This window comes from Cyanistes caeruleus, chromosome 1 (assembly GCF_971803275.1).
Source record: "Cyanistes caeruleus chromosome 1, bCyaCae1.hap1.1, whole genome shotgun sequence".
Taxonomy (NCBI): domain Eukaryota; kingdom Metazoa; phylum Chordata; class Aves; order Passeriformes; family Paridae; genus Cyanistes; species Cyanistes caeruleus.
In genome coordinates, this window is record NC_141701.1 from 150,554,336 (window position 1) to 150,581,080 (window position 26,745).

The 26,745-nt window shown below is 46.4% G+C and overlaps 1 protein-coding gene across 5 annotated transcripts in view; it reads right to left on the reverse strand.

Annotated features, from left to right (window-relative positions):
- The window catches only part of OBSCN (obscurin, cytoskeletal calmodulin and titin-interacting RhoGEF), a 173,886-nt gene extending 147,377 nt beyond the window's left edge, over positions 1 to 26,509 (reverse strand). For all 5 annotated transcript variants that reach the window (XM_086867180.1, XM_086867170.1, XM_086867200.1 and 2 more), the window contains exons 1-7: positions 26,373 to 26,509; positions 17,559 to 18,700; positions 11,386 to 11,655; positions 8,649 to 8,909; positions 5,889 to 6,191; positions 4,550 to 4,816; positions 3,447 to 3,722 (exon numbers count right to left, since the gene is read on the reverse strand). In XM_086867180.1, coding sequence (XP_086723306.1) covers positions 3,447 to 3,722; positions 4,550 to 4,816; positions 5,889 to 6,191; positions 8,649 to 8,909; positions 11,386 to 11,655; positions 17,559 to 18,687 — 2,506 coding nt within the window. In that variant the 5' untranslated portion in view covers positions 18,688 to 18,700; positions 26,373 to 26,509. The remainder of the gene's footprint in view (positions 1 to 3,446; positions 3,723 to 4,549; positions 4,817 to 5,888; positions 6,192 to 8,648; positions 8,910 to 11,385; positions 11,656 to 17,558; positions 18,701 to 26,372) is intronic.
- Positions 26,510 to 26,745: the final 236 nt, after the last annotated feature.

Below are 26,745 nucleotides of genomic sequence, written 5' to 3' on the forward strand. Positions count from 1 at the left end.
GAAAAGGGAAAAGGGGAAAGGGAAAAGGGAAAAGGGAAAAGGGAAAAGGGAAAAGGGAAAAGGGAAAAGGGAAAAGGGAAAAGGGAAAAGGGAAAAGGGAAAAGGGAAAAAAAAGGGAAAAAAAAGGGAAAAAAAAAGGGAAAAAAAAGGGAAAAAAAAGGGAAAAAAAGGGAAAAAGAAAAAAAAGGGAAAAAAAAGGGAAAAAAAGGGGAAAAAAAAGGGGAAAAAAAAGGGAAAAAAAAGGAAAAAAAAGGGAAAAAAAAGGGAAAAAAAAGGGGAAAAAAAGGGAAAAAAAAGGGAAAAAAAAAGGGAAAAAAAAGGGAAAAAAAGGGAAAAAAAGGGAAAAAAAAGGGAAAAGGGAAAAAAAAGGGAAAAGGGAAAAAAAAGGGAAAAGGGAAAAGGGAAAAAAAGGGAAAAGGGAAAAGGGAAAAGGGAAAAGGGAAAAGGGAAAAGGGAAAAGGGAAAAGGGAAAAAAAAGGGAAAAAAAAAAGGGAAAAAAAAGGGAAAAAAAAGGGAAAAAAAGGGAAAAAGAAAAAAAAGGGGAAAAAAAGGGAAAAAAAGGGGAAAAAAAAGGGAAAAAAAAAGGGAAAAAAAAGGAAAAAAAAGGGAAAAAAAAGGGAAAAAAAAGGGAAAAAAAAGGGGAAAAAAAGGGAAAAAAGGGAAAAAAAAGGGAAAAAAAGGGAAAAAAAAGGGAAAAAAAGGGAAAAAAAAGGGAAAAGGGAAAAAAAAGGGAAAAGGGAAAAAAAAAGGGAAAAGGGAAAAGGGAAAAAAAGGGAAAAGGGAAAAGGGAAAAGGGAAAAGGGAAAAGGGAAAAGGGAAAAGGGAAAAGGGAAAAGGGAAAAGGGAAAAGGGAAAAGGGAAAAGGGAAAAGGGAAAAGGGAAAAGGGAAAAGGGAAAAGGGAAAAGGGAAAAGGGAAAAGGGATGGCCACTACTAAGACATTCCTTCCCCAGCATTACTGAAACTCAATCCACAGGTTCAAAGTAGTGGGAGGAAGAAGAGGGACACGAGTTCATTCAATCCCTTTTCCCTCCCTCAGAAAACCAGAGTGAAAACAACAACCAGAGCAGCCCAAAGGAGGCGTCTCAGATGTCCCTTGTCACCACAGAAGGCCACATGTCAGAGGGTGCCTGGCACGTGGAGCTCAGGGCAGTGCAGGGACTGTGGTGATAAATGGCAAGTGCCATTCTGGCTGGTTTGGCCAGGAGGCCCAGGCAGTGACACGGTGGCCATGGCAGTGCACGTGATGCCTGTGTGCCATTTACAGCTGACCTGCTCCTCAAATGATTCCCAGCTCCCCGTGGCTGATAAAAGGTGGCAATAAAGGGAGGTAAAATGGTGATAGAGCATTTTTGAGGCTCATCCCACAGGGGTGAGAGGTAGCAAAGGTGATTCTCCAGGAACCAAGCTGTAAACAGCAGACATTTAAATTGTTGGAAATGCTGGAAAATCACAGCCTGTCAATGCAGGTTTTAAAATAATAACATTGATCACTCATTTGGTAGCCACACCACAGTGATAAACACATGGAAGCATCCACCAAGTAATTCAATTAAATGTGGGTAGAACTGACAGCATGAAAAATGATGCTAAAGAGGAAGAGCAAGAGAGAAAAAAATCAAAGGTAAGAGCAGGTGCAAATTGTAGACAGAAATTCCTCTATATTTAGATTAAATTACATTTTAAATTTTTTTCCACTCTCTCAAGTTTGCTCTTTGAAACAACCAAACAAGTTGTTTCAAGTTTGAAAAAAACCCATTATATTCTCAAGCTTTGTTGTATCTACAGAGACCAAGGAGGGTGAGGTGCCAGAAGATGATGATGAAACCCCTCAGACTCCCTCTGTGCAGAAACAGTGTGATCATAGCTGGGAGGAAGGCAGGAGTGAGCTGTGGGACAAAACATGGAAATCAAATGGCTTTACAGAGTGAACTTGCCAGTTCAAAGAGAAATAGGCACTGAAATCCCCCCAGTCTTGATGGAAATGATACAAAGCTTAACATTTTTTATATAACTTTAGTCAGAGGTTTTGTTCGCCCTTGCCTAGGGGGAAAGGAATTGAAGTTTCTTTTCAAAGGACTGTATCACCACTCGGGGCCTGACGAGCTTAACATCTCAACAGACTGGGGGTAGCGCAGAAGATATAAAAAAGATAACAACCATTAATGACCATTAATGAACATCAGCTCCAGACATCACCCTGGCATGGTCAGAGACACCTGGTGTCAGAAAAGATCAACGAGAGAGCGAAGAATGAGACCCTAATTAGCACTGAAGGAAAAGGGATCAATAACCAATAGCAAACCAAATACTAAGAACTGCATAATTTGGGACTAATGAGCATTGAACCAACTCGTTTCTCCAGGTGTTGACAGTATGTCAAAAATCTAGTAAGGATAACCTGTGATGGAATGATTTTCTTTGCACAACTTGGTGCACATCCTGGGCAGAAATAAAGTGATGCCTTGATTCTCTAACGCTAAAAAAGGTTGTTTGGGAGTTTTTGGTTCTCCCTCACTGTCAGAGTCTGACAACAGGCTGGAGTGGCCTGGAGTGAGACTGTGTGCTCTGAACCTCAGCAGATGATCCACGTGAGGAACAGTCTGGGGAGAGAATGGTGCTTTTAGGCAAAACCTGGTCCCTTGCAAGGCGGACACAACTTTGCTCTAATTCATAAAATCTTGCACAGATGGGAAGGTTTTCAAGAAGGAGGTTTAATGCTGTTGGTTTAATGGTAAAGGTAGAGACTGCCATAAAGGGAAGAATAGCCAAAAAAATAGGGCAGCTGTAAAACAGTGCTGGTTCAAGAAATCTCAAAATAAAGTGCCATCTTGGTGTTTTTTCTACACATCTGAACACCTTGTAAACAGGAAGGGGTTAAGCCCTGGAAAGGTCTAGTCGTATCCACCCCAGTATTGACAGAAAAGAACAAAAAATATCCTCAAATGTTAAAAATAATAATGAAAAACCCAAAACAAAATAAAAAAAGCCAAAAAAAAAAAAACCCAGCAAAAACCAAATCCCACAATGCCAAGATGATCTTGTACAATCAGAACCTTAATCAGAGCTGAAGTCTCTCTTCAGTGACTTGCCTGATGTCACACAGCAAGTGTGGGACAGAGAGGGGATCCTGTGTCATGTCCTGCCCCTGGGGCTGGATTTCTTCATCCCAGGATCACTTTTCCCAACCCACCACTCGCCCTCACCAAATTACACCAAATTCCCTGGAATATCAAGATGCCAACTGGAGTGAAAGCACAGCTCTTACCACTTTGCCAGATGCTGTATTTTCTCCCCAGCCCTGCTGTGGGACCACATCACCAAGGCTGGATGTTGATGGGCAATCACCAGACTCCCTCTGGAGCACTCCCTTTGTGTGCCTTGATGACTCCATCAGTTTAGGGCAGGAACATCACCAGTGCAGAGCATTCCCAGGCAGTCACTCACCTTTCACTGAGAGCTGGTAGAGCATTTTATCCCCTTCACAGACACACTCATAGACTCCAGCGTCCTCCTCGGCAGCGCTGCGGATTTTCAGGATGTGCCTCTTCCCCACAATTTGGAACTCGTATTTTTCACTGGCCTTGAGCTCCTTCCCATCTTTCATCCACTTCACGGTGGCCTCTGTGTCTGAAAGCTCAGCTTGGAGTTTGGCTTCCTCCCTCAGCCGAGTGGAGACTTTTTCTACGTCTTTGGTCTTGTTGGTGAATCTCACTGCAGCTCCTGCCAGGACAAGAGGCTTTGTTATTTCAAGATACATGGTAACAACTCATCCCTGATACGGATCTGCTGTAGTCTGTGAGATCTCTGACGGTATTAGGTCCTGTTCCTGCCCTCACATTCATGTCAATTCTGTGCATTCTTTCCCAGTTCAGAAAACATGATCTGTTTTTATTGCCAGAACGACTAAGAAGAAAGAAAAACAACACATTTTTTTCTACTGATAAATAATATTCTAAACATGTTTCTGCAGAGATCTTCTCCTGAGCCAGACACATCCTTCCAGAATAAAGGATTCATTCTGAATTCATTGTGTTTTGCCCTGCAATATGGTAGGTACAGATGTTACTGTCATTTCATAGAGGAAACATTGATCTTTAATCAAGTTCCAGCATACTAACTTGTATATCCCACACATGACAGACTAGAAAATCTACAAGAAGAGCTTTGTTAGCAATGAATGCTCTTTTACTTTTGAAATATTATTACAGTCAAAGAGATCGGCCAGACCTAGAGCTGAAATTACAACAAAGGTAAATTAATGGCAGATTTGGTGACAGAATCCACTGACAGATAGTGGTGAACGCTATCAATTTGACAGAAATTCCTGAGCTGATGTGAAGCAATCTAGTTCAGACACCACCAGCTGGCCAGATCAGCTCACTCTGAGCTGTCATGTGAGGTCATTGCCAGGACACACATTAACCACATGACACAACCTCAGGTGCTTCCCACAGACCAAGGAAAGCCTCCAGCCCCAGTTTTAGCCCTCAGGTCCCAGCAACCACCCCTTGACTTGGAGAAGAATGGATAGCAATGACAATAAATACCTCTCACTCTCATCTTGGTGCTGGTCTCAACGTCACTAGCAACAAATTTCACTTCTGCCCCATCATCTTTCTTGGTGACATTTTTTATGACCAGGGTGTGAGTGGTGTGGGTTCTGTTAATGATGTGGGTCTCACTTTCCTGTAAGACTTTGCCATTCAGGTACCAAGTGCCGGAACATGTCTTGGTCAGATCAACAGTGAACAGGGCATCCCCTCCAGGTGCAACTTCAGCTGTTGTCAGGGGGTTTTTCACAGCCAGGACAGGTTCTAGGGAAGAACACACCTCTGAGAATGAGACTGTCATGCTGGAGGATACCTCATCTCAGGAACCAAATTGTCAGGGCACACAGCATGAGAGCATGAGAATAAATTAACATGAGAATAAATTAACGCAGCCTTATACAATTCTCATGCACTGAAGGAAATGCATGTATGGTCTAAAGGATTTGTTTCCTTCAGTTGAAGGTAACTGACCTCCAGAATCTTATTTTTGCAGGTCTAGAAAAACAGACATATTTTACGGATTTTCTTTATCCCTAAAACGTGTAAAGGCATAGGCCAGAAACACCCAAGTCCCCTACAAATGTGCTATTCATTGAATAGTCAGTATTATTCTTAGATTTCAGAAGGAGGGATTTCTAGATATCCCTAAGAGTCAGTTCTAAATATTCTAGGACAATACAGGTATGTTCAGACAGTGAGGACAAGGATGACACAATTACAAGGCACGTTATGATCAAAGTTTGTGTGGGTTTTCAACATCTGCACAGATATTTTCTAGTGCAGCGATTCAAAGGAAGAAATCCCATTTCACCCAATGATTCTATGGGCACATTGGTACCCTAGAAATAAAGCAAAACCCCTGGATTTCTTCTAGAAACTATTAGATTGAAGAGAGACTGGCTGGAACTTGGTTTTCATGATGGTTTGATCACCCATAAATATTCTCTAGGTGCAAGATCAATATGTCATGTCTACATATTGAAAATATACCATAAGAACATCCCAATTTTTCTTTTCATTGCAGGTGCAGAAGAAGCATTTACAGGTTTAAGGTGCATAGCAGGGAGCTCTGCCTCTCCCACAGCCTGATGTGGGATATTGGAATATAAACACACCCACAGCCCTACCACAGAAACCCCACCACCATCCCTGGGGCGGTCTTGGACTTTTTCCTTCCTCCCTCTGGTGAAGGCCGGTGATTGACTTGCAGCAGGAGAAACAGAAGTGAAGGCAAAGAGGATTTTCTGGGCTATTGCTCCACCCTTAAGGTCAAGGGAAATGTTTTCAAAACACCCACGTGTCCAAACGCCCTGTTTTGTGCCGGTTTTGTGCTCACCGAGGTGCAAGCTCCCAGGGAACTCCAGGTAGGGGCTCTGTCCGTAGGCGTTGACCGCGGACACTCTGAACTGGTAGTCAGCCTCTTCTGGGAGGTTGCTCACGGTGAGCTCGGGGCCGGGGACGTGGGACTCGTGGCACCTCACCCAGGTGAAGCCGGTGAGTTTCTTGCGCTCCACGATGTATCCGTCGACTGGAATGGGCCGGTCCATCCTCGGAGGGGACCATGCCAGTGTCACTGAGGTTTCTGTTTTATTTTTCATCACAGGGTCAGCTGGGGGTTGGGTGGGAGGTTTTTTGGGAGCTGCACAATGGAAAGAAATAAAACAAAGCAGAGCAGTGTGTTACATCAGAGTGGAAACGCCAAATAGCTTACACTGGACTAAAAGTTCATCTTGCTTAATAAACCTCCATAAAAGAGATGTGAGATGGAGAAGCAAGAGAATGAATGGAAGATGCTCTGTGCCTGCTTCACATAAAGATCACAGAACTGTCATCATCCAGGATCAAATCCAAACTTTGATGTCCAATACTTGTATTACACAGGTAAACATATGTGATTTCTAAACAATATTAAAACTGTCAACACAATCAGAGAGTCTTCAACAAATATTTTTTAGACTTAAATCTTCAGTGCTGGATACAGACCCACACTTCTGCCCTTCACTGCTCCTGGACAATGCCAACCAACACACAGCTTCTTATTTTCACTCGGAAGATGGGTAAAACCATCAGATGTTCAAATCTTTTAAGAGTTATGGAGAACTCAGCTTGTCACATAGGCTTGAATGTTCTCTGCAGCCTCTTTCATCTGGGTATCTGTCCTGCTCCTGAATTTTATGCTACCCCCACTCAGAAATTGTAACTTTGTCTCCCAAGAGTGATATCATTTGGGATTTTTGTTTTACTAATTTATGCAGAACCAGCTTTTGAGATTGGGGAATTAACTTCAAAAGGAAATGACAAAGATGTGTCCTCACCATGAGAACCTACTATTGAGGAGGTGTGGCTTTTTTATGGAGCCTGAGCTTACAAACATGTTCCTGCAGGTATTTGCATAATGAATATTTATTTTCACCCTTTCATTCCTCTTGAAGCCTTTAGAGAAGGCCCAAGTGCCATCAGGATTATTCACTATGTGCTGCCACTGATATGGTCAAGAGGAATTATCTGATGTGCTCTAGTTACACCTCTACTGACCTGGCACAGGATTAATTTCATTTAATTTTGGCAATCTGAAAGGTGTCTGGGTTAAGTCAGTCAACCGAACTCCAGCTGATCACTCCATGTGATCCCATGAGCAGCACACTCAGGAGCAATGAATCCAACTCAAAGAAGGTGTGGGAGGAGGGTGAAACAATCACACAGTGGGCATACTCAAGAATTCCTGACTGTAGATGGAGTCTGTTGATGAGTCTAAACTAAAAACTGAGCTCTGGGACAAGTGATCTCCTTTCTGCCTCAGTTTCCCCATCTTTAAAACGGGCGTGGTAACAACGTAAGACGACAAATAACACACAAATATTGCCTGTACATTATAAAAGATATCAGAACAGCCAACACCAATCTCACCCACCTAATTGAAAAATACGTGGACATAGTACACAGGATTCTCCAAGCAGTAAATTTGATATGCACAAAGTGTAAAAATAGGAAATCTCAACGCGATACGCTTTTCCTTCCTTACATAAATAGACACAGAAGTGTTTTGGGGTGCACAGTTACCAGCCTGTCAGTAACTCCTGGTCACAGATGTCAAAGGTCCCATTAGGGTAACATTAAGCTGAACACTAAGCCCTGGAAGGAAATCTCTTGACCTTGCCATCAGAAATGGTAGTGCAATATTTTCTTCAGCAATACCTGTTTGCAGGAAGGCAGCTTCTTATAATTTTTATTCCATGAATCAACACTTTCTTCATCATTTAAACAGCAGAGTCTGAAATCAAACTCGGCTTTACTGTTCCCATTGCATAGGTGCTTGTTTGGATGTTACAGTTTTACAAGCACCTTAAAAACTGTCACAAAGGCAAACGTGACAGTTTCCTTATTTTTTCCTCATTTTAATTCAGTGGCATCAAAATGGCCAAACTAAGTTTAGATAACACAGCAGTTATATATCTTTTAAATAAAAGATTCCTTTTTGGCACTGACCGATTGTAGTGGTGGGAGAAAAGAATTAATCTTCACGAATTGTGACTGGAGTGGATGATTTGTTCATATATGAACTAGAACTGCAACAGAGCCAGAAATCACATGTATTTTTGAATTAAATAACGCAGATTTTGCCTGGGAAATGCACTGTCATCAAAATAATGCCAAATAAAATTAGGCAACTTCACCAAAATTTAATTTCAGGTCCAGTCTTGATGATGTTGCACCAGCTGCTACTGCTCTGTCAAGTAAGATACATTTGTGCTATGTTCTTTCCCCAGCACTGCTTTTATCCAAATAAACCATGGATGCTCCATCCCTGGACAATCTTGGTCTAATGAAAAATGTCCCTGCCCTTGGCATGAGGTGGAATGAGATGATCCCATCCAACCCAATCCATTCCGTGACTTTACAGATATCCTCTCTGTTTTGATCCCTCCAAACATCTCATAACATTCACGGTCAGGCTGTTGGCTTTTTGTGGCAGACATCCAACCTTCAGCTGGCTTTGGACACCAAAATTATCACGGCGGCACTTGAAACAACAATGTTGCCACGGGAGCAGCCATGAGAAGACACAACACCAAGGCCAAACAAAAGAGAAGCTTACTGGTCACAGTGAACTGGGTGGAAGTCCTGCTTTCATCGGCCAGGAAGGCGATCTCACCAGCATCTTCCATCTTACACTCCCGGATGGTCATGGTGTGCTGCTTGCCGGAGCGCGTGATGGAGATTCGGTCGCTGGGTTTCACTTCTTCTTTGTTTTTCAGCCACCGGATGTTCTGGCAGTCGTTGTCCAGCTCCACGCAGAAGGTGGCTGTGTCGTTGATGAAGACAGCAGTTTTCCGTGGAAGTTTTTTGATGATGTTCCCTTCAAATAACAGAATAGCCATAGTCAGCAAATGGCAGATATTAAAAGCTTTGGCAATGCTGGATCGTCCAGACTGAAACAGGAATAGTTCACACCCAATCAAAACATCATAGACACCATGCAGACACCTGAAAACAAATTCCAGAGCTCTGGGTCACATAGAACAGACGACCCCAAGGAATAATTTTGGCCTTCAAAGAGAAAAAAGCCAATCTTTTTTGACTGCAGTCACTCAGGTTTCTTGTCTACCAAGCAGAGCTAGTTGCTGGGTAAACACAAAATATGCATAGCCTTGCATGGGAACAGATTTGACAGCTTTCATTGCCAACATATGCTGGGAATTTAAATTAAAACTTTGCTGAAGTAGGTCAGTCTTAAGCCAGACAGGTCTTTCCTCTGCCTTTAGGATTTCACCTCCATCAAAGCAAGTCACATAACCAACATGGCAGACACAGACATTACTTGAATTAATGAGAAAGACACTGAAAATCTCAGGTTTCTTCTTAGTGCCAACACAGAAATTCACATTGAATGAATTTATGTCCTTTCCAAGTGACTGTTATTACCATGACCTACTAGGATAACCTCAAAGCTATAAGATGCGAGTATTCACAAAAGATTGGGAAAACCAGAAGGAGACCACCCCAAGTGACCAGTGGTGACTGGCTCCAGCTCCAGAGCAGTCCCTGAGAAGTGACAGAGGCTTTACCCATGCAGATCACACCTGGATCTGTTTAATGAACAGCAATGCTGAACTCCCTCATGAAATAACAGATCTGGCACAGGTTTCACCACAAGATTCTAAACTTGATTCTCTGCTTATCCTCCTCCTTGACCACTCTGCCCTCAGCAGTGTCCTCATCCCACAGCCCTTTACCTCCAGCCAAGCTCTCACATTGTCCCATCCCCACCTTGCTCTCTCCAATCTGCTCCCAGGGCAGGCACAAGGCTCCCCCAGGAAGGCTCTGCCTCCTTTCCCTCCAGAGAGCTCCACCTGGCTCAGTCACTCTCTTTTGGATGGAACATACCATTATAGCACAAACAAGTGAAAGAAATACCAGCTGTCCTACTGGGACCAAACACACAGGGGTGGGCTGGTCCAGACCTAGTGGAAGGTGCAACAAAAAGATGTCTCTCTGAACTCTCCCAAGTCTCTGGACTTAATTTCCCTTTCTGCATCCACCTCTGTGTACTTCCAGCTCCTTACTGGTGGTACAAAAATGAATTTGCATGAGGATGCACATCACACATCTGTCTTGTAGCAGTTTATATATGAAGAACTCCTTCTGGTTTCATTGGGTGTATGCTCAGGTTTCAAAGGAGTCAGGACAAGATCAATCCTGTTACAGTGGCAGTCTCCAGTGCCTGCAGCTCTGGGGTTTGTGTCTACTCACTGAGAGACACCCACACCATTCCCAAATACCCTGCTCCCACCTCAGTCTGAACCACCAGACTCAGGACACCTGGACATGGCCATCCACACTTTGTCCTTTCCTTGTCCCCTTTCCAAACTCCAGAGAGGAGCTCCAGCTGCCAGGGATCTGGAGCTTGGATGCGTTTTCCAATCTCAACCATGCTGGTGTTGACTGCAGCCTGCACCCCACATCTGGCCACACACCACAGCTGCTAAACTCCCTTTCCATTGTGGTCAGCACCACTCCTGGACAGGAGTCACCACTCTGTTTGCTGGGCACCAGACAAGATGTGTGTGACAGTGCCAGGGGATGCATCTGATGCTTGGGGTCATGTTAAGGTGATACCTCAGGATTTAGCTTTTATATTTCTCAGACCCTGTACTGCTTTAGTATAGAACTCAAACTCCACAGCCTGTCAGCCGCTGTTCTCCCGTTTTATTCAGACAAAACAGTTCCTCTCTAGGCCTGAAGCTCAAGGGCACCTCACTGTCTCAGGTCCTGAGGGATGCAAACAGTGAATTGAAGGGGCAAACTTGTGGTAAATGGCTTCACTACCTGAAGCTGTAATAGGAGGATTGACCTCTGGTATGTAAATGGACCAAACTTATAAAAATATGAAAACTCATGGCTGTTGTCAGCCTGCCTTGGGTGTAGCCCCTCAGAGGCTTTTGACTGCCCAAGGTGTTCCCACTGAGGGCCTTTAATAAATACCCACTTTTATTCACTTTATCTTGTCTAGCCTGTTTCAGGTAAACACCCCAAGGCATCAAAGAGAAGTCTACATGGCCAGACTGGAGGTGAAGGAAGTTTCTTTCAGGGTGGGTTCCCACTGGGTGACATCTTGTGCAACACAGTCTGTCCCTGCTGCGTGGCCCTGTGTCCAGAGACACCCTGGCAGGAGCCCCAGGGACCCACTGACCACATTTTCACACCATAAGGGACTCTGCTCCTCTTCAGTGCCAACACAGACGGGGTAAATTCTGCTCACAAGGTCAAATCTGGAGTCTCACATGTGAATCGCACGCTTTTGACCAATCTGAAATACAGAGAGCCTTTCTTACCTTGGACAGACAGCTCTGCAATGGTCCTGCTCCCTTCCTTCATCTCACAGATGTAAACAGCATCGTCGTCCGTGGTGACGTTCTGGACGGTGAGCCGGCGGTAGGTGCCCTCCTCCTCGATGTTGTACTTCTTGCTCTGCTGGAGCTTGGTCTCCTCCTTGAACCAAGCTGTCTCAGTCCCAGGAACGGGCACTTCACACTGGAAGGTGGCAGATTCCTTCTCCTTCACTTCAAGATCCTTCAGTTTTGCCTTGAAGGGTATGGTGGGTTCTTAAGAGGGGAAAAAAACAGAAAGGAGAAATAAGAGTTTATGATGAAAGTAGGTTTAGATGGGAATTTAGGAAGAAATTCTTCTCTGTGAGGGTGGTGAGGCCCTAACACAAATTGTCCAGAGAAGCTGTGGCTGTCCCACCCCTGGAAGTGGTCAAGGCCAGGCTGGAGTAAAAGGCCTCAAGAGGAATCCTTCTAGAATTGGTTTAACGACAAACCAGCTGGTCATGGGACAGAGCACGGGGCAGAAATTCCAGGTGAGAGAGAGCAGCTGAGCTGGTGCAAGAGCCAATGTTTTAAGGTTCTTACAGCAGAAATAAGCTCAGCTGAGTGATCTGAAAGGGCACAGAGAGCTGTGAGGTGGCTGGGCACAGTCAGATGTGGGGGAAAGCACAAAAGGAGGAGTTTTCTGTTCTCCCCACCAGCACCAAAGGCTCTCTATCAGCTTTTGTCAATGATAATAAAAGAAATAGAGCCTCAGCCCTCCTCCAGCAGTGCTCTGGCTGAGGGCCAAGCCCAAGCATAGATCAAACACACAAAGCAGCTGCATGACAGTGAGGGAAGTCATTTTATCAACTGAACAATGTCGAATTCCAGCAGCAGCTGCTCTGTGACATCACCCTGATACCCCAGCCCTAAAGTGGAGAATGGGGAGCTGGACTGAAGAGGACAGCCAGCAGCCACAGTCATGTCACCCACTTGGATTAACCAGTGCTGAAACATTGCTCATGCTTTGTGGGAGATCATGCCTTGATATGTACCTTCACCTTCCAATAACGGCTGTGCCAGCTCCCAGCTGGTTTTTGTGACTTCATCCTGCCTCACCACCTTTCACAGTAAAGAATTTCTCCCTGATATCTGATATAAACCTCCCCTCTTTCAGTTTAAATAAGCTACCAGGCTCTAAAGGGTTGACAGGACACCTGGAGGGAGAAATGTGGATTACCTGAGGCTAAAACCTGACTGATACAACATACAATATGTCCAGGAACAGGGAGGTGACACTAACTCACCACGTCAACTTGGTAATTTTTTTTTAAATGATGTGCCTAAATACACCTCAGTTTAAGGCAAGTCAAAGTCTTGCCTTGAAAAGCCTTCAGCTATGGTTACACAAATCTGCTCTGCCTGCTCTCCAGATGGTGATTATCCTGATTTTTTTCCCTGATTTTTTTTTTTTTTTCTGGGTTAGATAAGATATTATTATGAAATTCTTTATTCTGAGGGTGGGGAGGCCCTGGCACAGGGTGCCCAGAGGAGCTGTGACTGCCCCTGGATCCCTGGAAGTGTCCAAGGCCAGGCTGGACAGGGCTTGGAGCAGCCTGGGACAGTGGAAGGTGTCCCTGCCCATGGTAGTAGTTGGAAGGAGAAGAGGTTCAAAGTCTCCTCCAAGCCAAACCATTCTGGGATTCTGTGAGGCCAGGAAAGCTTTGATCAGAAGGACACAGTCCTCTGGCAGGGGGGAGGCTGGAGCTGCCACTGGGAACACACAGACCTGCACAAGGGCCAAAAAGAAACACAAGCTGCACCTGAGAAGCACACAAGTGTATTCCCATACTTGGAGCAGCTGGCCATAACATTAACCCCTCTCCCTTTACAGTCACTAAGCAGTAAATTGAGGAAAAAAAAAAAGCTATTCCAGGAAAAATTTCTCAAACCTTCAAGCACAGAAGGGTTGGTTGAATCTCACAAGCACGTTGCAGTACCAGCACTGCTCTCCCAGCCAGGGAAAGGCAGTGAAGGGCTATCTTTGGCAGCTTGGGGTCACAGATATCCTCTGAAAACAACTCTGCTTTCGTCCTGCTGACATGTGCACACACGTCTTATCTCCCTCTGAATGGAGCTGCGCAGCGACAGCAGCTGATAAACTGAACTGAAGCCTGGGACAAACCCAGCCCAGGGCTTCTGGAGATGTGAGAGTGGTTCCAAATCCCACCAGCCTCCTCCTCCTCAGCATATCTTCATGCACTTTACGAGGTCTAGAATGTGCCTGGTCAGGCAGAAGGGGTTGATTTGGGTCAGAGGACTACAGAAGGACCACAGGTCTCCTGAGAGCAGGCATCCCAAATCATCTGGCACATAACCACCACCACAGCCAGGTTAGAGAGGTGAAAATGAGAGAGAAAATAAGAGAGCTGCCAAAATCTGTCCACTGGGAAAAATGTGAGAGGCACAGCAGAGCAAAACACTGAGGGAGCACAGAGCAAGAGCAGCTCATGGAATTAACAGGAAGCTGCAAGAACTTAAATCAGAGATTAATTTTTCTGCTTATTCTTGAGAAGGTATTTCTCCTGTCTGTCCTAGGCTTTTTTGTTTGGTCCATAACAAGCAAACTGGCAATGAGATGATGTTATTTTTAAAAAGCAAGCCCTGCTAACACATATTGTGCTAAGAATAGGTGCAGCCTGCAAAGACACCCAATGTTTTCTTAACCTTATCAAGGCACATCTGCCCTCTGGAACTCACTTATTCACTTCCCTACATTTCCTCTTTCTTATTGCTAGAATTCTCACATTTACTATTCCAGAGGCAAGTTTTCCCTCTGCCTAATGAAAATGATCCAGGAAAGGTAAGAATATGAAAAATCCTTCCAGTAAGAGCTGGCTAAAGGTGAATTGAGAAGCTTCCACTGTCTTGAGCCTTTGATCTTCCTAATTACTGTGCTTTCCAAATTTCCTTTCTATCTCCTCATTTCTCAAGTTGTAATTCTCTTTCAGATCTCCATTTTTGACAGTAACCATCCAAAATCACATCTGATCAGAGGGAAAATGAAGTGGTCTCAGCACCAGGGTGTTTTTACCATCTCCATCCTGTTTGGATGGAAACCTTTAACCTTCTCACATCCAGTATCTGGTTACTTTATTCAGGGGCTCCAGTGAACATGGCTTGGCCCAGGGTGGAGACCTGAATTCTGTTCTCACCAGCTTTACATACAGCCTAGGGAAATCTCCAAAGCCTTCAGGAAACCCAAGCTGGTTATTTATGTTCCTCCCATCCTCCCCACCCCTTTATTCGTTAAAGGTTTATTCTTGGGAAGAATGTCCCCAATTCCTTTTACAGCTCACATCTCAGTGTATGGATTGTGATTTTATCTCTGTTCCAGACACATTTCTGAATGTAATCAAGCTTCAATTTTCCTCATTTAGGAGAGTGATTCTCTGCCCTGTAGCCTTCTTTTGAGATTTAAGTCTGATTCACTAAATTTAATTTAGAAACAGCTCAAAATTATTTTTTTTTCCCCAGCTCAGTGATCTTTAAGGCCCAGGGTCAACAGTGTTCACAAATGTTGGGTTCCTGGGTCCTTAGGTCCCTAGAATATAGACTGGCAGAATACAGGAGGCTTCCTATGGATGTCCCATCCCTGGAAGTGTTCAAGGCCAGTTTGAACAGGGCCCTGAGCAACCTGATCTAGTGAGTGGCATCCCTTCCCATGGCAGGGGGTTGGAACCAGATGTCCTTTAAGGTCCCTCCCAGCCCAAACCACTCTGATTCTAAGGGTGGCAGCTTGGAGAATTCAGCCTCTCCCACATGGCTGAGCAAAGAGAAGTTTGCATGGCAAGATGATCTCCCTCCCTAAGCCTGATAGCAGATGAGCCAATGGCATCACCAGTGACACAAACAACAGAATTAAACTTTCTTCACTGCTGCATCATTCTGACCTGCCTTGGGAGGGCTGAGAAGAACTTCTGGTGACACAAAGGAGAGTCATTTATCAGGGCCTAATTATAACCAACACACGTAGATTTTCCATGGCAGCCTTGGCCTGGACAGCCTTGGACGTGGTAACAGCATAAAAAAGAAACAATCCATAAACATTTCCACTTCAGCCTCCTGACTCAGAGGCAGCTCCGGACAACGGACACGGATCAATAACCTTTTCCCATGCTTGCTCCCAGACTGGCTGCTTCCCTCTCTTTCCCCATCTCCTTTGGAACAGGTTGCAGCCATCTGAGCAGTAAGATAAGCACAGGCAGAGCAGGGGGTGTTTGTTTTGGCAAGGTGTTGGGCAGGGAACTGGAGCTTGAGCCATCCTCAAAGTGATCACCCACCCAAGGGCCAGGACTGATCTTCAGCTCTGAGTCCCAACTCATGAGGTAATCACGGCTTTATGGAACAGGACAAATGCCCTTCCCCACGCCACTCAGCACCTCCAAGGGACAGCCATGGGTGGGACAAGTGCCAGCGAGTTCCACGGATCAGGTGTCCCTGATGGACACAGGGACGGAGCCACTGATGGGAAAGACTCTGAAGGTAAAAGGAGATGTCCAAAAAAGGGAAAACAGAAAATCAAATAATACCTGAGGGTCTTAAAGATGAGTATGAAACACAGATAATGCCTGCTTATTTGTGTTTCTAATTTATTTCGCTGCCAGTGAAAAATCATCACTTTTACCACTTGAGTGTCAAAATCTTTTGTCTCTGACAGCTCATTTACAGGTGCTGCCTGGGTTGCAAACTGCCTACTGCCCCCTTGCCAAATGGGAGAGCAGCTGGAAAATGTAGAGCTCCTGGATTGTTCAAGGCCAGGTTGGACAGGGCTTGGAGCAACCTGGTTTGGTGGAAGATGTCCCAGCCCATGGCAGGAGGTTGGAATGAGATGATTTTCAAGATCTCTTTTAATGCAAACCATTCTGGGATTCTATAAAAAATGTGTGCCACTTTTTTTGCCATTCTGAGGAACTTGGTTGGACCTTCACAAGTGTGGAGTGACCCTGTGAAGGTCAGTTCTTCACCACTGACTATGGCAAACGAAGGCATCCTGGACCTGGGAGGTTTTCTGGGAGCATTCAAGGAACACAGACTATCCAGCAGCTCAAGCTGGGAAAAGGCTGAAGAGCCTGGCAAGGACAAGGCTGCTGGTGGGTCACTGTACAGGAAAACTGAGCTGCACTGTAACTAGAGTTGGACTAGGTCCCCCAGGGGAGCCAAGGCAGCCTGAAACACTCATCTTGTAGGGAAGGGTTTCCACTACTACTGCAAATGGCATGTCTGAGTAAACCCCATGGTGACCACAAACCCAGATGTGACTAAAGCCTGGAGGGTGAGACGGGACTTTGGCAGTCACTGACCCAGAGCATGGGGACAGATCTCTGACATCACTGTGAAACCAGGACTGACAGAGCCTTAGGGATCTGGCGCAACTCAGCTGCCCCATAACCGGCCAATCCTACGTCATCCACCCGTGCCTGGCACCTCTTTACTGCTCTTCCTAAAAACCACCAGCAATGGAACTCTCTCCCCAGGTCATCTATTCAAGTGCACAAGCCCTTTCCACCAGGAGAACTTTATTCAGACCTAAACACAGAATCACAGAATGACTGGGTTGGAAGAGACCTTCAAGATCATCGAGTCCAACCCAGCCCTAACACCTCAACCAGACCATGGCACCGGGTGCCACATCCAGTCTTTTTTTAAACACATCCAGGGATGGTGACTCCACCACCTCCCCAGGCAGAACATTCCAGTACTTTATTATTCTTTCCAGGAAGAACTTTTTCCTAACATCCAACCTAAATTTCCCTTGGCTCAACTTGAGGCTGTGACCTCTCGTTCTGTCAGTGCTGTCTGGTGAAAGAGACCGACCCCCACCTGCCACAACCAACCACCAACCACCTTTCAGGAGGTTGTAGAGAGTGATAAGGTCACCTCTGAGTCTCCTTTTCTCCAGGCTAAACAACCCCGGCTCCCTCAGCCATTCTTTGTAGGGCTTGTGTCCCAAGCCCTTCACCAGCCTCGTTGCATCCTCTGGATGCGCTCAAGGGTCTCAAGATCCTTCCCAAACTGAGGGGCCACACACTCCCCTGCAGCAGTTTGCAGGCAGAAATTCTGGCAAACCCCCACCCCAATTCAAGGGTGTGTCCTTGAAGGCACGTCCACCCCTGGTGAGAACCACGAGCACCCACCTTTGACAGTGACGAGCACGGAGCTGTAGGTCTGCCCCGCCAGGTTGGAGGCCGTGCAGGTGTACAGCCCATTGTCCGTCTGCTTGCAGAAGAGGATCTTCAGCACAAAGTTCTCCTGGTCATCCTCATAGATGACGTGCCGCCGTCCTTCCAAAATGACCTCGTTGTCCTTCTTCCACACAATCACGGGCTTGGGCTCGCCCGTCACGTAGCAGCTCAGCTTGGCGTGCTTGCCCTCCGTCACGCTGCACACGCGTGTCAGCGCCCCAAAAGTGGCGTTGCGGGCCCCTTTGGTCAGTCCCGCTGCCCGCTCGTAATCCCGGGACAGGCTGTAGCCGATGCTGGACAACCCCTCTACCGCGGAGTAAGACTGGGCAGAGGCCGAGTCAAGAGTCCCATGGGAGACGTCCATCTTCCTGATCTCCTCCCGCCTCTTCTGCAGGTGGGACAGCAAGGAGGCCGTCTTGCCACAGCTGCTGTCCAAGTTGCTGCTGCTGCCTGGGTTGGAGGAGCCGTGCGTTTCCACCACCAGCGCGGCCGAGGCGCTGGCAGAGCCGATGAGGTTCTCTGCCCGGCAGGTGTAGGTGCCACTGTCCCCCAGCTGGGCACACTGGATGGTGAGAGCGTTGGACTCCCCGGCAGACTCGATCTGGACTCGTCCAGCATCTGCCTTGTTCCTCAGGTATCTCCCATCCTTCTCCCAGTTCACCGAGAGGGGAGGGCTGCCCTGGACTTTGCATTTGAACATGGCATCTTCTCCCAAGGTCACTTTGATGTTGGAAGGTTTCTGGATGAAATAAGGAGCTGACTCTGTGACTGTGGTCTCCTCTCCCACTTTGATGCTGACAGCAGCAAACGCCTCCCCGATGGTGTTCTTGGCCCGGCAGATGTACTGACCGCTGTCCTCCAGGCTCAGGTCGTAGATGGTTAGCCGATACAAATCCCCATCCTCTGTGGTTTTAAACCTTCCCCCTGACTGGACTGGAAGTTTATCCTTCTCCCAGCTCACCACTGGGATGGGGTTTCCAACGATCTGGCAGCTCAGGGTGGCATCCTTCCCTACAGACACCATAAACGCCTTGGGCCGGGTCAGGAAGCGCGGGACCCCGCTGAGTGAGCTGTAATCCATCCTGGCTTCCTTCCTAGAGGGGGACAGAGAAAAGTGTCAGGAGAGAGGAGGGCAGAGACTGCAGCCAAAGAATTGCTGCACTCCCGTGGCACCAGGGTGCTTGTCACCTGGAACCCCCATGTTTCCAATGCCCTTCTCATTGGGGGTGAGAAGGCCTTGGAATATTACTGGTCTTGAGAACTTCTTATATTTGGGGTTAATGAACTGCTGCATAAGGTAGCTAGCTCACTTCCCCACAGAGCTTCTGGGTAAAATAGAACTCTTTGAGCTGCTCATACAGAAGGAACATGATGAATCCTTTCATCTGTGACACTCAGAAAGTGACCTGCACTAAAGCTGTGTGACAGATGGGATGGTTCTGCAAACACAAGGAATAAACTGGACACTAAATTCTGAGAGATAGATGCTGCCTCCGTCGCAGAATCACAGAATGGTTTGGGTTGGAAAGGACCTTGAAGGTCACCTCATTCCAAGCCCCTGCCATGGATAGGGATGTCACCCCCTAGACCAGGTTTTCCAAGAAGATTTGAATGAATCATTCCTCTTCAAGCTGCTTAACCTCTTTGGCCTTATGAGGCCAGACTCCTCTGTCCTAGCAGCTCCTGTCTGAGCCATAGGAATTGTCCTACTCCAGGTGAGCACATCCCTGCTTTTTCACACTCAAAGTGCTGCACACAGCAGAAGAACCAGGGCTCTGAGTGCTGTAACTCAGAAAGGAAATAAACCCCAGCCAGTGAGACAGAAATATCCTTCTTAATCCTACGGCAGTTTGGCTTCCCTGCTGGCCACACATCCACCCACTCTCTCACCCAATGGCAGGTGCTCTCACCATCTCCCCCCAGTTCCAGGAGAAATCAATAGGAGCAGGCCAAAACCCTGCTGTAATTTCTTAAATCACTATTTCTCCATCCTCCTCCAGCTCCTGTTAGTGCATTTAGCTTAATGTGCAGATCACTGATGGCAGCAGGGAGTGAGGGCTGGATCGACCTGCTGCATGACCTTGGGAAAAAAATCACTTATTTTCCCAATTTCTTGTCTCTCCTCCCACTTCTTCATGTCAGGACAGGGATAATTATAATTATTATTGTAATATGCACAAATAATTATGTGCAGTGTATATGACAATATACTTGGTGAGATAAATAACAAATTGGACATGAAAATTAATATGAGATTACAAATTTCATTCCATTTATGCTGCTGAGGATTGAAAAATACTAGTTACCATTAAATCCATATACTGGAAAAGGGGTGGTACAAAAATACAAAATGGCTATACAAAAATACATAATCTGTTATGAGAGCTCACAAAACTTTTGGAAAACTGTCTCAGCCACAGGGTGGGATTCTTGGGGTTGTCCTGGGCAAGGCCAGGAGTTGGTCTCCATGGTCTTTGTGGGTCCCTTCCAGCTCAGGATATTCTATGATTTTGTGACCATTATTAACATTCAAGATGGTATTGCTGAGCCAAACTTCCAACTTCATCTGGGTCACAGATCTGAGGCAAAGCCAAATGTAATTTTTCTACATTTAACAGAAAATATACACCATGTCCTGTCCTATCCTGTGTCTCCCACTCCAACAAACACACAAAATTACAAGAAGCAGTCAAAGACTTTTTGTTTTAGATGAGAGTGATCCTTTCTAAACTAATTCAGTTTTGGTTGTTTTTGTTTCCTGAGATTGAGCAAATTTCATTATCCTACCACAGATCTTTAGAAAATAAAGAAACAGGTTTCAAGCATTAAATCTGGGAAGGAATAAGAAATGGGGAAAATTTACTTTTTATTAATTACTTTTAGTCAATGCTAAGAGGATAATGAATGACTTGAAGTCATCAGTGCTATGACCAAATGACCTTCAGTTAAGTGGCCACCTTCAATACACAGATCTCTTTTTCTCTTGGTCTCAGACTGGTCTAGAAATCTGTGAATTAGTTTGAACTTCTCTGGACCTCTTTACTACCTCCAACCTGTGCCCTCAGCTGAGCTTTAAAAGGCGCTTTCCATGAACAGTTGTGCAGCTGCAAGCAGAGAAGCTGCATGGATGGTTAGGAGGGGCAGACAGGAGCCTGGGGCTTGAGCCAAAGTACACTGAAGTCAGTGGAAATTTCCACTGAAGTCCATTGATTGACAATCAGAGTCTTCTGCTCATTTGGGGAAGGACCACTTCAATGTTCAGAAGGAGAAGCTGAGGTTCAGCTCAGCTCTGGACAGCCCAGCAGAACCATTCTGCATCAACTAAGAGTTAATCAAAACACAGACTCAGAGCACATGTCCCAGAATTTCCCAGCCATTAGCTTGAATTTCAGGCTGCACTGTGCCGTCAAAGCACTTGGATTCTTCCTCAGAAGGCACTGCCATGTCTCACCCTTCCTGGGCTCCTATTGTGTCTAACAGATGCATCACTGATTTATTTCCAGCCTCTCAGTGTCAAAAAGAGCAGAAAAACGGAGCTGCTTCACTTCTCCATCACACTGGTCTCTGCATAACATGCACAAGTGCTTGGAGCACTGAGGTGGTTACAGAGACACGAGAGGAGCTGCTTGGGAACCAGCCAGGGACCTCTCAGCAACCCTCAGCTTCCCTCAACTCACCTGCGTGCTGTTTCCACCACCTGGGCCCCAGGACCCCTTTCTGTGCCTGGAGGAGAGCTCTGCTCTGTTGGAGCACGGTAAGGGCTCTCCAAGCCTGGCTCTTACAGGAGCAGGAATGCTGCTCACTTCCTGAAGTGCATCGTTCTCTCCCTGCTCTTCTGTGCCAAGCTGTGCCCAAACCTGCCCAGGCTGCTCCCTGGTACCCCTGATAGTCGGGAAAAGTTGAAAAACAGGGAAGCTCCTGCACCAGATGCATCTTGGTTTTGCTTCTGAACCAAACCAGTACAGCAAACCCACCCAAGATGCTTCTTCCCAGTGGCCTCAAGGTCCAGTCTCCCTCTCCCACGGCTCCCAAAAACACATCTGGTGGTTCTGCTCACTTCCATCCAATACAAGATCCTGTGTCCACAGACCTCCTAGTGTGGGGTGAAAACCCACATCCCCTGCTCTTACTAACACCTCCAGCAGCTTTCACCATGTGCCCTCACACTCTGAGGTTTTTACACCATTATGAATGGCCAGGATGCCAGAAGAAAACCCAGGGATCAGTGAAAACAGTGTGTACTCATCATTATTTTAGATATTTTTCTAAAATGGAAAGAAAAACAGGGTTTTTGCTGCTGAGTTGCTTTTATAGTGACGAGAAAGATGCTCCAGTTCTTGTATCCTTAATCCCCATCTGAAAAAGGGGGGGAAAAACTTGTTTTATGGGTGTTGAGAGCATGAAATCCAGTAAGAGGCATGAAATCCTAACCTGCAGCAAGGATGAGGCTGTGTAAGTATCTAACACATCTAACAGGTTAGACAGGCTGCACGAGATAAATTACATTTTATAATTTCAAATGGGATAAATCTCATCACACTGGATTATGATGACAAATAGATTTAGGAGCCAGAAGAGGACAGACTTGTGAATGTACTGAAAGAACAAGATTTAATATTTCTACTGTGTAACTTGTCAGTCAACTTATTCAATAATTACTCTGATTTCAATTGTTTACATGTTCATTCAAACTTCAAAAAATCCCAGTAACTCTGAAACTTTAAAAAAAAAAAAATAGTAACTCTCTGCAAATGCCAGAACAGCTCCCTTGGAAGTGACAGGACCAGCAACAAAGCATGAATAAACCTAGTCAATGCAAATGCCCTTTCCAATAAATCTCAGACATTTACCAGTGTCATATTTCCCCATGTAATTCCTCTGTGATTAATCATTTGCAGCAGAGATCACATTCCCATCTGGGGTATTTCTGAGCACGCCAAAGGCAAACCGGCAGCACTTATAATTTTGTTTATGTCTTTATTCATTTGGATTTTCCCTGGTTTGTGTTTGGGGAAAGAGGCAGAACTGCACAGAGCTGTCATATAATGCAAATAAACCACTGCCCTGGAGCCAGCATGCAGCTGGTCCAGGCCTCCTGCCACTCCTGTCCCAGCACTGCCAGCATCTGCCCAGCACCTGCTTCCCACGGACAAGGGAACAGTGCCTCACAATGGGAACAGCCACAGAGCTGTCCAGTTCCTGCTGGAGTACTTGGAAGTGGAACTCATCAGCAGGTAGAGAGCCCCAGTGGTGGTGCCACTGAATCCCAGAATGGGTTGGGTGGGAAGGGACCTAAAAGATCATCCTGTGCCATGGGCAGGGACACCTTCCACTATCCCAGGGTGATCCAAGTCCTGTCCATCCTGGTCTGGGCCACTTCCATGGATGCAGGAGCAGCCACAGCTTCTCTGGGCAGCCTGTGGCAGGGTCTGACCACCCTCACAGGGAAGAATTTCTTCCTAACATTCAACCTAACCCTGCCCTCTGGCAGTGTGAAGCCACTCCACCTTATCCTGTTCCTCCATCCCTTGTCCCCAGTCCCTCTCCAGCGCTCCTGGAGCCCCTTTAGGCCCTGGAATGGGCTCTGAGCATTCCCTGGAGGTTTCCTCTCCTCCAGGCTGGACACCCCCAGCTCTCCCAGCCTGGCTCCATCCCAACCTCCTGGGATTCACTGTGCAGTGCTGGCTGATGGGTTGGTTTCACATTGCTTCATCAATGCTGATCTGCACCTGGAAAACCTTCCACAGCTTCTGAGAAAGAAGAGGTTCCCCCATGGTAAATTGTCCCCAAGATGTCAGCAGCCTGTGATGAAGCTCTTAGTGTGAGAGAGGATGGGGGTAACAGGTTATTCTCTGTCCAAACCTTTCCATTCAAGGATTAGAAAGATAATCCTGTCCACCAGGACTCAGGGCAAAGAGCAAAAAGCACCATGCAATCCATCTCAGAAAATATTCCTGAGACAAAGGTGGATTAGGGTAGCAAAATTAGAGATTTTGGGGACATGATTAAACCTAAGGGATCACCAAGGTCCAAACACAGATCAGAAGCACAGAATTTCTCTCAACACCACATTAAGGCCCATCATGTTCCTGTTTGCTCATTTCCTCAATCCTCTTTTACCCTTTCTTTGCCCAAGTCAAAAATAAGTTGATTTGAGGTAATTTTCTTGCCTTTAGAGTTTATGTTTCCTGAACTTCCTCCACAATGCTAAATTCTAATCCTCTCACTCCTTTTCCTGACAGGAAATGCAGGATTTACAGGGAACCTCCTGTCTCTGAATCCTGAGTTTTCAAAGAACATCACTGAAACAGAAGCTCCAGATAAAAATCAAAGCAGCACCGGTATTACTGTAGTTTACATGACATATCTGCTTGTATTGTTCCATCTAAAAACAGCAGGAAATGGAATCTGTGGGTGGGAAGGGAAGTCCATGAGTTGTCAAATGGGAAGTTTGGCTTTCTTTTGATGTTTAAAATTCTGCTGAGGGGAAACAGCAGTAACCTGGCTGCCCTCTCGCTTCCAGCAGCCTCCCAGGGAATGGACGACTTTGGAATAGCACAAGTGTTCGGCGTCAGCTGCAGGCTGGGTGACATCAGCCAGGCTTTGGTGGGTGCCTGGGAGCCGTCACACCAGACAGGGAGCTCTGGGGGTGAAATGCACACCAGCACAGCCAGTGCTCCCTGCCCATGACATCCCTAAATCGGGGCTCGGCGCGGATTTGCGCCAACGCTCTAATCCAGGGTGGGAGGATTTATCCCGTTCCACCGGAGCAGGAACGGTATCTGTGGCTGAGGAGCTGGGCTCAGGGCTTAGCCTGGGCTACTCTGAATTCCACTTCAGTGAGGGAGAACCGATTTTGGCATGTCCAAAGGTCACTGGAGGAGCAGATGGGAGAGGTTTCTGTGGTGGATCAGAAACCGACTGGAGATGTCGGACACAGAGAACCTGCAGCACACGAAGACTTTGGCAAGGAGCTTCTAACTCAACTCAGAGTAAGGCTTGTCTGCATTCCCTCCCACCCACAGCCTCCACCCTAAGCCAAAATCCACGGGAGATGTTGAGGGAAAGTTCACGGCAGGTCAGGGGCTGACATGGTGTTAAACATGGTGAGCAGCCCTCAGGGAAAAGGAGAAGCTCGAGACAATTCTGACCTTCAGGGTAGGGCCAAATATGCACCAAGTGCCTCACAGGGACCTGCATCCCCTCATACTCCCCCTATTGATCCCTCATCAATAACCTGGATGTTCCCAATGATTGGTAGCAAACAAGGGTTCAACCATTTAGAAAATTCCAACAAGGAGCAAGAACAAATCATGTGGTTTGTGCAAGTCACTGGGCAAGGGGGTCAGATGCCCTTCAGCCACGTTAGCAGCACACACTTCATAAAGACCACGAGAGATTCAAGCCATTTAGATGATTTATATGGTTAAAACATTTGTTATCTTTCCTCTCTACAGAGACAGACCTTTATGAGTTATAAAACCCATCCCACTTTCAACTACCTGGCCGCAAACCATTTTCCATCAGCACCCTAACAGCTCCAAGAAATTCTATGCAGGGAAGGGATTTCATCCTCCTTGGGTTTTACTGCAGCATGGGGGCTTCACATTCCACCTTGATGGAGCTACAAAACCACCCCTGAAACTTCCAGAGGCCTAAAACTGCACAGAGCAACCCCTCAAGACTCCATAGCAGCCACTCTTCATTTTATTTTTCTGAGCCTCCCGAGGCTGTTCTGACAACAGCAAAAGGCCAAAGCACCAGGGAGGTCTGGGCACACTGTGATGCTCACTCCTGTTCTGTGGGGCTGAGAATAAAGGAGACAAATGAAAAGAAGAGCCACAAATTCCAGGGTTTCCACCCAGGAGATGGAAAAGGAGTGATGTAAATCTAGAAACCTCATCACAAATTTCACCCAACTGCATTTTGCTTTACACACAGCCCAGGAGAGAAGAAGCTGAGGCAGAATCCCAGAAAAAAAATAGACTTGCAAAGCTAGAAATGCTCCTGTTTTAACCCACGTGATTTCCTACAGGAGGGAGCTGCAGGATCACAGCTCCCATATGGACAAAATAATTCCCCTGGTGACAATCAGCCGTGGCTCCGACCTAAGCCCTTGTATTTTAACAAGTGCACGTCATTGTCATTACAGTCACTCCACCCCATTGAGCTGTAGGGCCCAAAATAGCCTCAGCTGTCGAGCTCCATCTCTCCCCCTCTCCCCTCAGAGCCATTTGGAGAAATGGCAGGAGGGTGGGGGGTTGCAGAGTGAATCTGTATTGACACCAGAGAGGAGCTCAGAGGGGAAAAAAAAGTCCTGGCTGAAGAGAAAAGCTGCACCTAGATTATGCCCTGGAAATAAAACTTTTCAAAACGTTCCCTTCTGCCACCTCTCCATATGTTTTCCAGGCTCTCCATGCCCAGTGCTGTCTCAGATTTGGGGACAAAGTGTATCAAGCTGAGTCTACAGCTCTAAACCTGGACTTTTTTTTTCACTTTTCTCCTCTAGAGTCTCCTCTGGAGACTGATTTTGCTCAGAAGTAATTAAGCAGAACAATCCAAGCTTGGCTCAGAGCAAAGGAAGGATGGATTTGCTACCTGCACCTTCAGCTCCATCCCCAAATACGTTCCATAAAGCAAAACATTCTCCAGCACAGCACAAAAACAACTTCACCCCTCCCTCAGCTACCAACAACCTTCTCCACTTCCTGCTGGGCATCGGCATCTCCAAATCCACCTCTGCTTAGCTGAAGGTTTTGGTCTTACCTGGAGTCTTGTCTGAGTCTGAGGAGGACAAAGATCTGGGCAGAGGAAGAAAGAGCCGATTCCTACTGAGATGAAAGGAGGGGGAAGAGGGAAGAGGGGAACAGAGGACATGGGGAGACCATGTTGGCTTGGGTTCCCCCCCCCTTTCCCCTCCAGGAAAATAAAACAGAAACCCCAGCGATGGCAGGGACGTGCAGCAGGAGGTCCCCCCAAGTCCCCCAGCACTGGCTCTGCTGCCCAGGGTTAGGCTGTGCCACCCCCCTCTGACCCTCCTCTGGGTTGTCCTCCTCCAGTCAAATCGCTGACGTGCTTCGCTTTCCCTCCGCAGCCCAGCTCCAAAATAGCTCTGGGTGTCATTTACCGGGGAGATTAA